We start from the raw sequence: 17,530 nt of genomic DNA on the forward strand, positions 1-17,530 counted from the left end.
GCCTTGCTGCGTGTACCCGGGCAGTCGATGTAGTGAGAGGCACTAGCGACATTACAATTGAGCTAATTAAATGTTCTGTATTTGAAGTCGTACGAAATTCATTCGAATCGATGCATGTGTGCCCAAGCTATTCTGCCTTTCATTAAATTTCTTGGAATCGATTAATAGCTTATTACTCGTTTGCAGGTCTTTAGGGCGTGAAATGATTCAAGGTCTGTATATCAGCCTATAAACGTTTCAGTCTATTTTCCTTAGCCTTTGTCGTTGTTATTTGCGTTTCTCAAACAAGCGAGACATTCTAAATTTCAAAGTTATGGCGGTGCGTGACATAGACCTACGAACGCGTTTGTCAAGAAACATATACTTATCTCGTGATTTTTAGCCCATTCAGAAGTTAAAGTATTAGGAAAAGTGCTTATGTAAATGCTTGTTTGTTCAGTACAGATAATCAGTCGCCTAGATAGCCATAGTAAGTTCCAGAGGTGTACACTATTTTCCGGCCGCAATGTTGGTGTACCGTGGAGGTACACCAACATGGCGCCTCCATACTGGGCTCTGTAAATTTGTGCAAAATATTTCGACGAATATCTGAGGTTTGGGAAAATACACAGACTTAAAAATTAGAGTAGTGTCATCTTTATTAATCTCCTATAACATCACAATTTCTTGATTTTATCCACTAAATGGTTTTCGAATAATTTTTTCATTGCGTCAGGATTGCGTGACAGTGCAAGCCAAGAATTGTTTTGCTAGGGTCAACATACATTAGCTTCTTTCAGCTTAAATGTACAATAATTCGCTACATGGGTTTCATTCTTGTAAAGACACATAACTCTGTTACAAGAAAATAACGAGAGAATATCGTTTAGTTCGAGATTTTATCTTTATTATATTTAACGAAGTTTCTCGGCGCGTTTTACTTAGGTGTACTCGAACAGATACATTCGTAAACAAATAGACCATTTTACAGTTGTCTGCTCAGTGACCTGGCCTTTGTATGACAGCGAGGCTAGAGTTGACCTTGTTTTGATACAGACCTCACTGCTTTTGTTGTGTAAAACAAGTTGTTCTGATGCTAACTAGGTGCATTTACATGTCAAAAGCAGTGAGGTCTGTATCAAAACAAGGTCAACTCTTGCCTCGCTGCCATACAAAGGCCATGTCACTGAGCAGGCAACTGTAAAATGGTCTATTTTCTAACCTTTCTGCTCTTGTTGCTCAGACGTTCTTGAGTTCGTGCTGGGATCCTACTTGGTTCACGATCATACGATGACGCTTATGAAGATGCTTTTTATCAAGTTGAAGAGTTGATAGCCCCGGTTGATGGCTCCTTTGGCATAACATGATTCTTGATAAATTCACTCAAAATGTTCGCTCGTAAATTGATCTCTCGTAAGGCTTGCAGACCGACCCGTTCCGAAAACGCTTAATGTCCTTTAGTGTTGGTCTACCTCGAACGGTGTGTTCGTTTGTATATCATTTCATCGCCCCAGAAATCATGGAATCCGGGCTAACTTTTCACGACGACAACTTCTGTAAATTCCATGTGCTGTACGCATGCACAGGTGACGCATGCGCTTTAGAGACCAGACGGCGATTTGTGACTGAACGCAAACAAAAATGAAGGGCAATTTTAAACTTGGGCTCCCTTTGGGATACGCCCAAGTAAAAAGCCTCATTGCCTGGGTAATAACAGCTCTCAACTGAGGTAAACGCTAAACGATGTAAGCAAAATAATCCAGGAGTATTATATTATTCGAAGATCAACAGCCACTTAGCCTGACAAGCTTTATTCGAAGCAGCTGCAAAGCATTATTCCAAGATTTGCGAAGATCCGTCACAGAACCCTTGGTCCTCACGCGAGGAAACCTTAGCTTTACGCAGCATTACATCGGTTTACGTCCGGGGAAAAAGCTAGGCCACGCTTCCATCTTCGTTTACTAGAAGGTCTGTATTCGTTTTCTAGGAGGTCACAACGCGCGTGATTCAATGTAATGTCCTATTTAAAAGCTTTACTGGTGCTCAGTACTAACTTCGCCGACGGTTTTGATCGGGGTCTTCGATCTTAAGTCTTCGATCTCAAGTCTTCGTGTTTGAGGGTCTTAGTTTTCGTAACACCCTGGCAAGACTCATCACAATGACTTCCGTAAAAGTTATTTAGTTGTCTCTACAGGGAAAAGACCAGTTAATTTTCATCTGAATTTCTGCTAAGTTTAATTTAACATTATCAGTACGTGACCGAACGAAGCGTTGTGCCCTCGATCTTTCGCCTCACGGATAAAATTTCGAGGGCGTCTTCGTTTATGAGGGGTCTTCATTTTCAAGTCTTCGTTTTCTAGGAGCTCTTCGTGTCTTCGTTTTCTAGGCGGTCTTTGTTTTCGAGGGATCTTCCGTCTTCGTTTTCTAGGGGCTCTTCGTTTACGAGGTATTCGTTTTCGAGGGGGTCTTCTTTTTCGAGGGGTCCTCTGTCTTCGTTTTCTAGGGGGTCTTCGTGTCTTCGCTTTCTAGACACCCGACCGGCATAAAATTGTCTTGTTCTCGTAAACTAGGTAGGCGTCTTGAATGAAACTACATACATTGGCTTTCCAATTAGTATTACACAGAAAGCAGGAGCCCATCCTATCTGAGACAGATATAAAATATAGAGATTTTGGCAAATAAATACACCCCCGTTGAAGTTGAGGCAGTCTGGTTAAATGCCTTTTCAGCACTTTTTCATAAAAATCTCGCCCGGGTTTCATTCAGTCGAGAAAATTCCGCAACTAGTTTTGTAGTCCTTGGCACAGTCAATGTTTGAGAATTTTTTGATGATTTGTGGATTGTTTTGAAGGAATAAAAGTTGGAGGGCCTTGAAAGTGGAAAACAATGAAAAATTGGAAAATATTGGATTTGATGAGGTTTAAGTTATGGTCTTGTTTGCCAGTAGGTGGATTAGGTTGTGTAAGAGTGTCGATATGTTAACGAGGGTAATATTGAATACAATATTCCGTTACTGAGGGCAATACAAACTGCAATGTTACCCAGTTCATATTGGCCATATCTCCCTTGCTATACAATCAGAGCCGCCCCAAGCTTTTCCAACATTTGGTAATTAAGGGGTTCATTCAACCGTAATCAGCCTCGTAGAACAAAAGAAAACGAGGCCTAACCTCGTCTTGTTTTCATGTATGTAAATCGGAGGTGACGTGCTGTTGAGTATAACAAAGTTACACCGCCTCCAGAAAATAAAGTATGGAATGTGGGCAATAGAATAAAGGCGACTTGATATAGTGTCATTCGGAATGTCAACAGTAGGGTGTTATGTGAATTGTGAGGGCAGCAAAGTGGAATGCTAATGCACGACCCCTTCCCCCCCCCCCCACCCACCCACTAGGCGTCCCCCATACAATAGAGAACAATTCACAAATGGTACAACGAGATCATAAGAGAGCAATTTACTTGCTACGATTTCCGTCTTCAATCCGACTAGCACTAGTTGTTTTGTTGTTTGTTACGCACTCTGGCTAATAGAACAAAACAAAACTTTGCTCTCTTTCCCACGAAAGAACACCCTGAAACAAAATTCCAATTGATGATCTAATAATTGAATGTCATCCAGTGCAAGAGACGTTTTAAAAGGCTTAACCAATTGAAGTAGATCAGACTTTCCAATTCTTTTGCTGTGTTCATGTTACTCGAAGTGTAACAACTGTGGGGTCAAAAGAAATCGCGTGAATCTAGGAAACCCTGGACAGAAACAATAGAAATGAACTACACACACATCTCTTCCCCAAGCAAGTGGCTTTATTTATAGCTACTTCCTCTACAACTGTTTATTACACACATCAAAATCAAAAGCTTCTTCGAAAAATCTTTTCGTTTATAATTTTGCTACTTAACGGACCTTAGACGCGGCGCAACTAAACAGAAAACATGATTTGAAGCAGCGAGTTAATTACTCTGTATAGATTAAAAAGATCGATTCTTAATTTTGCGATGAACCTGGAAAGAACATTTCGCATCAGCCTGGGACTGAAAGCATCGTTAGTTGTTTCAAGTTTTTATTTTGACAAAACTCGTTTCTCAGTTTCTGCATTATGTTCTCATGGTTAGTTGCAACAGTAATCCAGGTCATCAGTTACTCTGATTGCTCTTATTTTGTAATGGCTTTCAAGATTTAAACTATATTTACTCCGTAAGGAATCTAAAAGCCGTTTCTGCGAAACAAAATTAAGGGCACCGAAGTTCCAATCAAATGATGCTCTCAGAAGTTAAAGACTTGAAAGTAACACTAAACGAGGTACACAAGTACTATGAGACCTGTCTCTAACCACCTTCAAAATATCTTGCGGTTATACAAGTGAGTCAGGAGGTTTTGTTCACCAGCATCCTATCAACCTATAAATCCTTATTATAAGGCAGCCGTTACCATTGCAGATTGTGATTTTTGTTACCCGATACCAACAGGTTCGGCGCTTTTGTCCTGCAACACAATAAAAATACAGTCGGATAACATGGCTAAATCCCTTTTCATTCCCATTATTTTGGAAGTTACGTTTCGTAATAAACCTCCACCCTCCTCCTATCTCTAAAATCTCCCATTACCCTTAAGTGCTTTCTTAGATGTTCTGGAAAAGCTAATGCTGGAAGACAATACGGTATATACTGTACACTGAAGATTAAACTGTACGCTAAAGATTATAAGAATTCATAGATCAACAAAACATTCTGGTCGTTTTGATGACCGGTTCGGTGCCTCTTGCTCAGCACTTTTCTCCATTGTTTCGGTTTTAAATTCCAGGAGTTAGTTAGTGCTTTGAAAACGATCTTGAGTGTTTAATTCCTCTAATATGCGTGACTCACTTCTCTGTACTAGGAAATCCTATTATATTCTTGAACAGAAATTCTCGTAAACATAACCGTAAATTCGACAACCTAAACGTTTTCTTTTAATATTCTTGTGAGACGCACTGAAAAAGTAAAAAACGCCAACACTCAAAATTGGCAACCTTAACCGTTCTTCAAAAACGGTCAAGAAACAATCATTTGTTTTTAGAGATCCAATGAGTTTAGACTTTCAGGTAGACAGTTGAATTAAACCCCATACGAGATTATTTAAACGCATTTTACCTCTTTAAGAAAGCCCTCTGCCATACATTCTCTATCCCCTTTTGTGAGGGCTGAATTTATACCATTCGGAGAAGTTTGGTGAACAGTTGTCTAGACTACCTCTTGGTAAATATTCTTAATGATCTTTATCAGTCCGAGTAGGAAACAACAGTTTAACTTACGTTTCGGAGGTTCCTCCGCCAGTACAGTCTTGACGCGATAGATAGGCAGCTTGGAACACAGGTCAGCCATTTCATCACTCAGAAACGAGCGATCATTAACAGCGCCATCAACTACATAGTCGTACTTTCTATTTTCAGGCTTTTTCTGTGAAGAGCCCTGAATGCAAGAAGGAACTGTTAGTATTTCTAATAGCAATTAATATATATTTTAAATATGGGGTAGGTGTTTGTTTGAGACTTATTTAATCAACTGTAATTATGATAACCGTTGTTTCTAATTTGTCAATCGCGAATAGTAAACTCAATTAATACAAAAAAAAAGTCATACACAGTTCAATGTTACTTTCTTTGTTTACTTCGATATCAGCCGGTGAAAACCACATTAGTTCCACCAGTGATAATAACTGAAAAAAACTGTATGTACTACATGCATTTTTCTTAAAACAAGAAGTGCAAAAAAATAACAATAATAAAAGGCAATCGCAATGTCTATAAATTGTTTGGCACATAAAACAGGAGCCTTTAAAACGGTAAATCAAATCAAATCAATCATTAGTTTCAAGAGCCATACTGTATATAACCGCTGCCATGGAAACGGTCCATATGGCAAAAATCTAACCAAGAAAGAACCAATCAGAACGCTCGGTAATTATGGCTCTTGTTTGACTTTATTCAGCTAAACCGAAACGATCTACAATAGCCCAGGACTGAATGCCTTAAAAACAAATCAAGTGTCAATTACCATATCAAGAAGTTTCTTGAGGTCGGCAGGCTTCGGCATATTGTCAGTGAAGTTGCTCAGAAAACAAGCCTTCTGATTGGACAATCTGTGCATGACCAGGTTCTATGGCAATAGGAAAGAGGAAAAAATTGAGACATGGCATATAAAAGTGGGCGAGGTGTTAATTACTTAGGCAACTAGTTGGCCAGCTGTTTAGTCAGTAAGTCTGCCGGCTTTTGGTTCCTGAGTTAGGTAAATGGTGGATTTTGTATGATGTTTGAACTGAGTAAGATACCACTGCAAGAAGGCTGAGGAAGCAAATCACTAAATAGATTAAGTGAGGCGGAAAGGTACTAAATACGTAAAAAAGTAACTGTGGTTGACTAAGTAATGAAGCAGGCACATTAAGAGGGTAGATTAGTAGACAGGCAAGTTAGTACCTGTAGGTGGATAGGTAGATAGACAGCTGGGTAGGTAGGTAGGTAGGTAGGTAGGACTGATAGAAGTAGTTAAAATCTATCTTAAATGATGCCACTAACTCCCCCCCCCCCCGACCCCACCTCCACCCCCAACACCGTTATGCTACCCTACCCAGGCCTGCCCTCTTACTTACCAACTTAAAATCGTAAACAACATCGACCTCTCCAGGGGCTGAATCACTGGTATTGCCATTGTCTGGAATGTGGAACTTTTCAGTTTCCTTCTCGGTGTCGATTTCAATACTTTCATCAAGTTCCGTATTTCCATCCTTCACTTTAAGTTTGTACTTTGATACCGCATCCTTCAAAAAAATACAAATAAGATTGATGATCTCCATCTACCTTTGCTTTTACTGTCGCACAACCTCTATATTAGTCTACGGACTCGTTCCTCTCGATTAAAAATTCGTCTTCGCATACCGACGCGCAAGTTCTGCTAAGGAGCTTTCGTAAACAGTTAATTCATCCACAGACCCGAAAAGTGGAAACCATTTTATTTTGCATGATGAATAACACCATCATAGGAAAGAAATGCTCGAGTAGGTTTCACTTTTGAGTTTACCGTATTTCAACTGCGAGCAGAGTCAAATCGTTAAAACCATCTTCTGCAACAAAACAGTTTTATTATCAAACTTGGTTTTATCTGCCACAGTTTGAGAGGCCTGTTTTCAAAAATTTGGAACAGTATCTAGGGAGAAAAGTTGATTTCGTGTCCTTTCACTGATTTCAAAGGTCAAACACTTTATAAAAAGTCCAAGCGCGCAAGAATCAATTTCCCGTGCCAGGGTTTGATTAAAAAGAAACTTCTTTTTCGACCTTGTAGGAACCCAATGTTCACTACAGGAAAGCGGCAACAAGTAAAACTAGAGATGCGCTGAACTGCAAACGTCTTTTATTACATGAACAACGATTCACTGAAATCAAATGCGTAAATCCGCTAAGTAAACCAAAATAACAACTGAATCACAAAGGATAAGAAAGCTAAATGAAAACCGATCGATACTTACAAGTTTTTCGTGCCTTGTTCCGCTAATAAGAAATGAAATCCTGCTCGACACTAACAATGAACTTCGAACACACTAAAACGAACTCAAAAGCAGACCATGTGCTTTTGAAACTTGATATTTACCGCGACTGCAGAATGCATGATCAGCGGCACGCGTCATAAATGAAACACTGAAATGTCCACTTCTTAAATGTCTCTATTCGAATCATTCCTAAAACAAGACCAAGTCGTTACAGACCTTGAGCAAGAATAAACTTGAATACAACAAGTTTATGAACAACGAAGAATTCTGAATTTTCGTGGCTACGTCGACAAACTGTTGCACGTGCATGTGAGACAGATCTTTCTCTTCATACCGAACCCCATTTCCTTTTGCAATAATAATTTACCCGCTAGAAAAACACATGGAATTCTTGTACGAATTGCATCTCTTGAGGAATGGAGGAGAACTTAGTTGCAAAACAATGAATTACTGAAAAACAAAAGGAAATCATTAAGAGTGCCTGCCTGTAAAAATCAGACAATTTCTTAATTTCTCGGCAAGGGTCGAAAATTTGATTTCGCTCATATTTTCATGGTAGATAGCCTAGGGCATGACAAAAACTACTGGATAGTTTTTTTGGCAAAATATCCTTTTATTTTAAAGAAATATGCAAATTACCAAATTCCGTTAAAGTCGTCATTTGACGCACCATTTTATTACACAAGTTTGAGAGCCTCGCATGCAAAACCACATCATTCTTCCGTCTTTAAAACACTCAAATATTTTTGTGCAATGTTTAAATGTGTACTGGGTTGATTTTAGGGAATGTTGCGTTGTCTTTTTGGGTGCAAAATAATTAAATTTCGAAGACATGTATTTCATTCACTTAAAAGTACTTCGTGAATATAATTAATTTTCACCATGTGCGAAACCTTCAAATGGATCAAGCTTCTAGTAGTTTAATAGCAGAAGGATGGTCTACAGACTCCTGTAAAAATGTCTTTGGGCAAATGATTGTGAGCGACGCCAGAGCTTTTCAAAGTACGTCAAAAAATGCAAATATTTGACCATCAGTCGTCAAATTTCAATTTACGGGTTAGACGTATATTTTAGCATGCGCCACATGACTTGACCTATGTTAAGTTGAAATAGACACACAGCTGATAATTTCGAGATGCTCTAACCTTATTTGTTGGTAAAGGCAGGTCCAAAGCCGATTTGACGTGTTTCTAGTCGATCTCTCACCATTCGTCGCACATAAAGCAGAAGTTTACTATTGTTTACACAAGGTTAACGTCCGATGTACATCGCCTACTGTCAACCTATTATTGGTCGAATACTATGAATCTGTGACCATCTTTCTGCGCTTATGAACATCACTGCATCTAAGTCTAAAACGGCTAAGTCATTTGGAGATAGTTGCTTGCTTTACGCTTCGCCAAAATGTTGCGTTTGATCGATTGCTGACCATTGTTGATAAGCGTGGGCGCAGCACAATCTTACAGCCGTTATTTGTTCGTCACGCAATGCTGTCACGGCATATGCCGCACATTTTGATCTGTTTTGTATAAGTGAAACAATTTAATCATTGTTCATCTGTTTGTTCATATATATAATAATATGTGTACATTTATATAATCGTGTTCTATAGTGTACGTGGCGTCGGTTCAAATCACGTTTGTTGTACGTTCTGACGTTTCAGACAACAGCTGATAAAGCTAGTGCCTGTACTCACTAGAATTTTAAGAAAATCGCCATAAACAAATTATACATCAATGAAGCAAGAACTAGCTGAAATAAAGATAGGAAATCACAACGTGTCTAATTCGTGAGAAAAACAGACTAAATTTAATTAGTAATTACGTGAGTAAATAGCCCTGGCCATGCCGTTTTATTTGGCGTATTTTGTTTGCTTAGTGGCGAGGCATTGGTATGTAACAGAAAATGGTGGACTGTTGTCAATACAGTCCAAAATTATCGTCAATAAAATATTATAAATAAAACACCTATTGACCGGTTACCTCCGCGGCCACCATTTGGTCATTCCGATAAGGGTTTCGTTATTGTCTTTACCCCTATTAAGCGGCCACCCAAAATTTAAGAACTTTGTTTTGGAAAGGGCGATGGCAGATAAGAGTCTGAAATTGAAGGTGCATGACGAGTGATAATTCAAACACACGTCTATCATGATTGTCTTGAATTGACTCCATGTTCACCAAGAAATTTATGGCCCGACAGTGAAAAATTAAATATTCAAGATACACCAACCTCTGTTTAAGCGGCTAGCCCCATTAAGCGGTCACCACCCATTTCCCTGAGGGTAGCCCACTGTATTACATGTAAACCAAAAATAATTGCATAGCGCGAAAAGACCTAGGCATGAGTTTAGCGTTACAGTATTACGCAGGGCATGTAGGTAGCGGTGGTCGAGTAAAAGATAACAACAGGGGCAACGGTAAACTATTCATTCTTTTCATTTCTTAATTCAATCTCATCCTACTGAACACGTTTGTGTGCTCCCAGTGATTCCAAGCCTTACGGAGCCTTACTTATTAGGATAGAAATTGTCCTACCCCTACCCCCTAAAATGGGATGACAGCATTGCGTGATGAACAAGGAACCACTGCAAGCAAGGATTCAAGCCATCAAACCATGATGATCAAACGTAATAGTTTGGTGTAGTGCAAAGCAAGCAACTATCTACAAATGACTTAGCCGTTTTTGACTTAGATGCAGTGGTGATCATATGTGTCGAAAGAGGGTCACAGATTCATGGTATTCGACCGTTAAATAAGTTGCCAGATGGCGATGTACATCGGACGTTATGTAAACAAAAGCAAACTTCTGCTTTATGTGTGACGAATGGTGAGAGATCGACTAGAAACACGTCAAATCGGCTTTGGACCTGCCTTTTACAGCAAATGAGGTTAGAACATTTCGAAATTATCAGCTGTGTGTCTATTTCAACTTAACATAGGTCAAGTCATGTGGCGCATGCTAAAATATACGTCTAACCCGTAAATTGAAATTTGACGACTGATGGTCAAATATTTGCATTTTTTGACGTACTTTGAAAAGCTCTGGCGTCGCTCACAATCATTTGCCCAAAGACATTTTTACAGGAGTCTGTAGACCATCCTTCTGCTATTAAACTACTAGAAGCTTGATCCATTTGAAGGTTTCGCACATGGTGAAAATTAATTATATTCACGAAGTACTTTTAAGTGAATGAAATACATGTCTTCGAAATTTAATTATTTTGCACCCAAAAAGACAACGCAACATTCCCTAAAATCAACCCAGTACACATTTAAACATTGCACAAAAATATTTGAGTGTTTTAAAGACGGAAGAATGATGTGGTTTTGCATGCGAGGCTCTCAAACTTGTGTAATAAAATGGTGCGTTAAATGACGACTTTAACGGAATTTGGTAATATGCATATTTCTTTAAAATAAAAGGATATTTTGCCAAAAAAACTATCCAGTAGTTTTTGTCATGCCCTAGGCTATCTACCATGAAAATATGAGCGAAATCGAATTTTCGACCCTTGCCGAGTTATTTTACATTTTTATGGACAGGGACTTAATATTTATTTACCGGCTTCGGCTCGTCTCTAGCCCACGCAAAGCGCAGAATCAGATCGGCTCGAATTCCTCTACGAATAACTTGCCGTGAGACTAAAGAATGCACAAGTTACAGAAAAACAAAATGAAATCTTTTATGTACCTTAGGTTCGTCTTCCTCTTTTGCACACTTGCAAATTGCCGACGCTGATACAGTAACAACAAAGAATGCAAAGCACAGAATAAAGGCTTTGAAATCCTGAAGAAAAGAAAAGAGAAATGATATCAGCGTTGAAATGACTTGGCGTCTAAGTTTTTCGAAAAAGAATTGAAAATTTTCGTGTTGCTGACAAGTGCAATAATTCTGTAGTAAACCTACCATGTCGGCTTCTCACAGGCTTGTACAAGGAAAGGCTCCAGCTAAGTTCTTGCTTCTTAGAGCAGAGTTTTCCAACTACTCCACCGAGTATGAAGGCAGATGCACAAGTCAACTCTTTATATACCATTTGGTGGCGTGTCCGATATTTTCTTGTTCTTAAAATGATATCTTAAATCTCTACCGTTTCAGCTCTATTCATCCGGAACGTATCACAGAGTCAATTGACCCGGGGACCTCTTTTAAGCAGTAGTATCAAAAACAACTCCTGACATTCCCAAGTTCTGATTCCTTCGAACGAACTGAGTCCCGTGATTTAGTCATCTTCAGATGGTATACTAAGATAACAATGGACACTAAGAAAACACGGTCGAAAGGTCTTGTTCTTCATTTGGCATTCCTTCTTCCTCGTTTCAGCTCTTCGAAATAAGTTTTCCTTTCCATGTTTCAGCTCTGAGCACGTGATACCTGTCGCTAAACGTGACCTATACTTATCAAACAGGATCAAAATGTTGAAAAGTGATATATATAAGTCGAGTTTCCATATTCATGTCCAAATTACAATTGTCTTTCTTTTTCTATGTTCAACGCCACATGTTTTTTTTCAACTTTTCGTGGAAACTTGCCCGCTTCAGCTGACCTAAAGACCTCTTTCCAGCTCCAGCTGAAGTCCTATATTCATTGTTGGCTTAGAATGCGAGTCATAAGTAAAGGCGCAAGCAAGTGTAAGAAAGAAAAGTATTCAGCCTGCACGCTCTGTAGTCTGCGTGGTCTGCGTTTTGGCGTGACCTATTCGCGGTATTCGAACGTGACATGTACAGTAAGAAATACTAAATGAAGATAGTCGACGCAAACAAATAAAATCAAGCGCTTTCTTAAAGGTAATGGAACTTGGCTCTAGCTTCTAACTGTTCACGACGATAAACCAATTTCACTTTAGATTTTTAGGGATTGTTTATTTTGGGGTTGCCTATGGGAACTGTCAGTTGAACGATTTGAATACAAATTTCACAATTTTAAAAATGATATCCAACGTCACGAAATCCTGTGTTTGAAATTTGTAGTTTAGCTACGTCCTTCCTTGAATGACTTTATTAAGCCCGGGCCTGAGATGTATGACAACAAAGGATCAGTTCACAACTGAGAATTCCCGGGCTTTTGGCACAGAGGAGATTATTGACATTAAAAAAATTTTGCACGAGCAAAAGCGACAGCTCTACTTGTACGGAATGCAAATAAATCTATCTAAAGAACACTGCGGTTACTCGCACGAAGGAATCTTGTGCACTTTCGTGGGAGCCGTGCCTATCTTGGACGCAAGCATAAGAAGTGTACAGGGAAATTTGTGAAGCGGTTAATTAGATAGCAGAGCTGAGGTATCTTCGAAGATGCATGTTTCTTTTTGCAGTGCGTTTCTTTACATAAAAATTTATACAGTCGACTCATGTCAATTGGTATTTTGCGCAGTTTTGTATTGCTGCTTTTATCCCTGAAGTGCTTGTCTTTTCTTCACCTAAAATAATTGAGAAAATATGTATCCATCGATAGACTTTTCATGGAGTCCACGCCATTCCTAACTTTTGGCGGTGGAATCAGTTCCGGTCCTGGGATCATTTGCAGTCCAATTTGGGGATCATTTGCAGTCCGGACATCACTTGGTGGCCGGGATCATTTGCGGGCCTGTACAGGCCTTTTTATCATTTGAAAATAGGCTAAATGTAGACCTCTCGTTTAGCTGTCTTGGGTCGTTAACTTAGAAAACTCGTCAAATATTTTAGTTCTAATCAAATCGCGATCTATATAGCTCTAAATATACAAGAAAGGAAGTAAAAATGCGACGGGCCGCTCATTTTCGATCGATTTTAACCGATTTGGGGCATCGAAAAGAAAAAAATTGCGTAAAAAAATTTTGGGATTTACCGAACTTAAAACAATGTTTAGTAGCTAGTACTCGTAGGGCTTCATTCTGGGCGAGTTTGAAGAAATTCGATTTTTTCGCTATTTCCAAGTCTAGTTAATATTTAGGCGAAGTTGCTCTTAATTCCTCCCGGACATTTTGCTGACATTCCTGTAGGGATTTCCATTTTCCTTATTTTTTTCCAGTTGTCGACTCGTAATTATAATGTCTACCTGATATTTTCTGGAGTCATCGCCAGCAACAGTTGAACGTATTACTTAACTCAAGTGACCCAGAAACCTCTTTTAAGCAGTAGTATCAACAACAAACATTTGCACAATCTCTGGACTGAATTACTAAACTATGTGTCACATTCCTGTGTTCTAATTCTTTCAAACCAACTAGGTCCCGTAATTTCCAAACAAAGCTCATTACTTAGTTATCTTCAGGTGGTACACTAAGATAATACTAAACACTGAAACAACAATTGTTTTCTTGTTCTTAATATGATATTCGTTTCTTCCTCGTTTCAGCTCTTCAAAAAAAGCTATACTTTCGCATGTGTCAGCTCAGTGCACGTGATACCCTCAGCTGTGTTACACGACGTCTGTCGATAAAATTGACCTCAAGGCCTCGTTTCAGCTCCAGAGAAAGTTCTCAGTCTTCATTGTTTTTCAAGCATTTTTCATCCTATCTTGTTGTGGCTTATGGATATCACTGTACTTCACTTTCAAACATCAGTTATGGTTTCTGCATTTACTCTACAGTACAGTTGTTTGTTGTTAAATATCAAAGGGTCTTTTCTTGAAAGACTAATAGCGTTTCCTTGCAATATTTGTAGGCTTCTTTCCAAATTCCATGTTTCAATTCTCCTGAGCCTGTCACTAAACTTGACCTCAAGACCTGTTTTCAGCGCCAGCAGACCATACTTAATTGAAGTATTTGTCACCCCATCGTATTGCTATATTTTTAATCCGCCATAGTGTTGTCTCAAACATTAATATTGCACAACTTATGGATTTAAGTTTCCTGTTGAGTTTTACTGAGATTTTTCATAAGCGTATATAAACTCTTGAGTATATCCACTACTCTGTGGAAACAGCAGACCGCGGAACAACGGAACCTGTGGAACCAACCAAAAATGATTAATTTCTTCTTAACCAGCTTCAGTAAACATGATTTCTTATTGAACCTTTTGAAAGTAATCATGGCCAAAACTGAAGTAAAAAGCTCACATATAAGCTGCTATTTAGTTCCCTGTTCGAAGACTTTCATTTCTCCGGTTGAACCCAGTTTCTCGCGGTTACTGCGTTTTATTTTAGCAAGATGTTCTTGATAATTGAAAACTTTCAGGTTGCGAAGAATGCAATAATTCTGAAGTAAACTTACTATGTTAGCTTCTCACACTTGTACAAGGAAAGGCGCCGGTGAAGTTCTTTCTCTTCGTAGAAGAGAGTTTTCCAACTGCTCCAACGAGTATGAAGGCAGATGCACAAGTCAACTGTTTATATTATTTGGTGGCTTGACCGAAGTGTTTCCTTGTCTTAAAATATTGTTGATATATATTATTCTAGTATTCGTTTCAGCACTTTTCCCAAAATACACTGAATCCAGCTTCCTTCAGCAATTAGAAGCGGCGCAAGTACAACGTTTCCCATCCCATGCATGTTTCAGTTCTGTGTGGTGATGCTTGTCGCTAAACGTGACCTCCTGAACTGTTTTTATCTCCACAAGAAGATTCCTCTTCAGTTCAGCTAAACGAAATATTTTGTTTTTATCCACTCTTTAACTCACATTTTCAAGGAAAAATTTTATTGTGTGATAGAAATTCATCGGTACTTCCTTATCACTCGGGTCATGAGAATATGATTTGGTTTAATTGATTACTGAAGACAACAATCCAGATTGCTGAGGTTTCGGCTTATGAAACATCTCGGTAAAACTCAACAGGAAACTTAAATCCATAAGTTGTGCAATATTAATGTTTGAGACAACACTATGGGGGATTAAAAAATAGCAATACGATGGGGTGACAAATACTTCAATTAAGTATGGAAACAGGTCTTGAGGTCAAGTTTAATTACAGGCTCAGAAGAGTTGAAACATGGAATATATTGCAAAAAAAACGCCATTAGTCTTTCAAGAAAAAAAACCCTTTGATATTTAGCAACAAACAACTGTACTGTAGAGTAAATGCAGAAACCATAACTGATGTTTGAAAGTGAAGTACAGTGATATCCATAAGCCATAACAAGATAGGATGAAAAAATGCTTAAAAAACAATGAAGACTGAGAACTTTCTCTGGAGCTGAAACAAGGCCTTGAGGGCAATTTTATCGACAGACGTCGTGTAACACAGCTGAGAGTATCACGTGCACAGAGCTGGCACATGTGAAAGTAAAGCTTTTTTTGAAGAGCTGAAACGAGGAAGAAACGAATATCATATTAAGAGCAAGGAAACGACTGTTGTTTCAGTGTTTAGTATTATCTTAGTGTACCACGAAAAGATAACTAAGTAATGAGCTTTGTTTGGAAGTTACGACACCTAGCTGGTTTGAAAGAATTAGAACACAGGAATGTGACACATATTTTAGTCATTCAGTCCAGAGATTGTGCAAATGTTTGTTGTTGATACTACTGCTTAAAAGAGGTTTCTGGGTCACTTGAGTTAAGTAATACGTTCAACTGGTGCCGGCGATGACTCCAGAAAATATCAGGTAGACATTGTAATTACGAGTCGACAACTGGAAAAAATAAGGAAAATGGAAATCCCTACAGGAATGTCAGCAAAATGTCCGGGAGGAATTAAGAGCAGCTTCGCCTAAATATCAACTAGGCTTGGAAATAGCGAAAAAATCGAATTTCTTCAAACTCGCCCAGAACGAAGCCCTACGGGTACTAGCTACTAAAACATTGTTTTAAGTTCGGTAAATCCCAAAAAAATTGTTACGCAATTTTTTTCTTTTCGATGTCCCAAATCGGTTAAAATCGATCGAAAATGAGCGGCCCGTCGCATTTTTACTTCCTTTCTTGTATATTTAGAGCTATATAGATCGCGATTTGATTAGAACTAAAATATTTGATGAGTTTTCTAAGTTAACGACCCAAGACAGCTAAACGAGAGGTCTACATTTAGCCTATTTTCAAATGATAAAAAGGTCTGTACAGGCCCGCAAATGATCCCGGCCACCAAGTGATGTCCGGACTGCAAATGATCCCCAAATTGGACTGCAAATGATCCCAGGACCGGAACTGATTCCACCGCCAAAAGTTAGGAATGGCGTGGACTCCATGAAAAGTCTATCGATGGATACATATTTTCTCAATTATTTTAGGTGAAGAAAAGACAAGCACTTCAGGCATAAAAGCAGCAATACAAAACTGCGCATAATACCAATTGACATGAGTCGACTGTATAAATTTTTATGTAAAGAAACGCACTGCAAAAAGAAACATGCATCTTCGAAGATGCCTCAGCTCTGCTATCTAATTAACCGTTTCACAAATTACCCCGTACACTTCTTATGCTTACGTCCTAGACAGGCACGGCTCCCACGAAAGTGCACAAGATTGCTTCGTGCGAGTAACCGCAGTGTTCTTTAGATAAATTTATTTGCATTCCGTAATTTTTTTAATGTCAATCTCCTCTGTGCCAAAAGCCCGGGAATTCTCAGTTGTGAACTGATCCTTTATTATCATACATCTCAGGCCCGGACTTAATAGAGTCATTCAAGGAAGGACGTAGCTAAACTACAAATTTCAAACACAGGTTTTCGTGACGTTGGATATCATTTTTAAAGTTGTGAAATTTGCATTCAAATCGTTCATACCGCGGCACATTTTGCTTGCGTTACATTCAGTAACTGTTCTATAAAAATATTGTATTGTTACTGTGAAACTCAGAAAACTGTGAATAGTTAATAACAGAACTATTTTAGGAATATTATAGCAGAAAACTAAATCGTGGTTTTGAGGTGTCCTGAATCTTATTTTGATTGGTTCAGTACAAAATTAACCTTTCGGAATCAAATCCAAATGTTCACGGATTTCTGAGTTTCACAGTAATAGAACAAAAAAACTATTGCATAAATTTGAAATCCACTGTCCAAATTCCTGAGTCCTTACTTTTCGATCTTTTATGGCAATGCAACCATTTCCGGTCCGGGATCATTTACGATACAATCTGGCGATCATTTCCGGTCCGGGATCATTTGGGGGCCGGGATCATTTGC

The 17,530-nt window shown here is 38.8% G+C and overlaps 2 protein-coding genes across 2 annotated transcripts in view; both read right to left on the bottom strand.

The window, feature by feature from the left end:
* The window catches only part of LOC145500342 (glutamate receptor ionotropic, kainate 2-like), a 230,248-nt gene that overhangs the window by 124,005 nt on the left and 88,713 nt on the right, over positions 1 to 17,530 (bottom strand). The gene's annotated exons all lie outside the window — the stretch shown is intronic.
* LOC145500409 (uncharacterized) lies at positions 3,551 to 11,533 on the bottom strand. Its single transcript, XM_081479929.1, has 6 exons — positions 11,405 to 11,533; positions 11,189 to 11,284; positions 6,605 to 6,772; positions 6,013 to 6,114; positions 5,271 to 5,427; positions 3,551 to 4,462 (listed from the first exon to the last, which is right to left on the bottom strand). Exons 1-6 carry the CDS (start codon positions 11,405 to 11,407, stop codon positions 4,359 to 4,361), a joined length of 630 nt encoding a protein of 209 aa, XP_081336055.1. The 5' UTR covers positions 11,408 to 11,533; the 3' UTR covers positions 3,551 to 4,358.

This window comes from Orbicella franksi, chromosome 10, assembly GCF_964199315.1.
Source record: "Orbicella franksi chromosome 10, jaOrbFran1.1, whole genome shotgun sequence".
NCBI classification, from domain to species: Eukaryota; Metazoa; Cnidaria; class Anthozoa; order Scleractinia; family Merulinidae; genus Orbicella; species Orbicella franksi.

What these genes read in the sequence shown, in the direction of transcription:
- LOC145500409 (XM_081479929.1), bottom strand. An exon ending in TTGTTTACGATTTTAAGTTG is followed by an intron (nt 6,115 to 6,604) that starts GTAAGTAAGAGG and finishes CTATTGCCATAG; the next exon opens with AACCTGGTCATGCACAGATT. An exon ending in GGCGGAGGAACCTCCGAAAC is followed by an intron (nt 4,463 to 5,270) that starts GTAAGTTAAACT and finishes ATTGTGTTGCAG; the next exon opens with GACAAAAGCGCCGAACCTGT.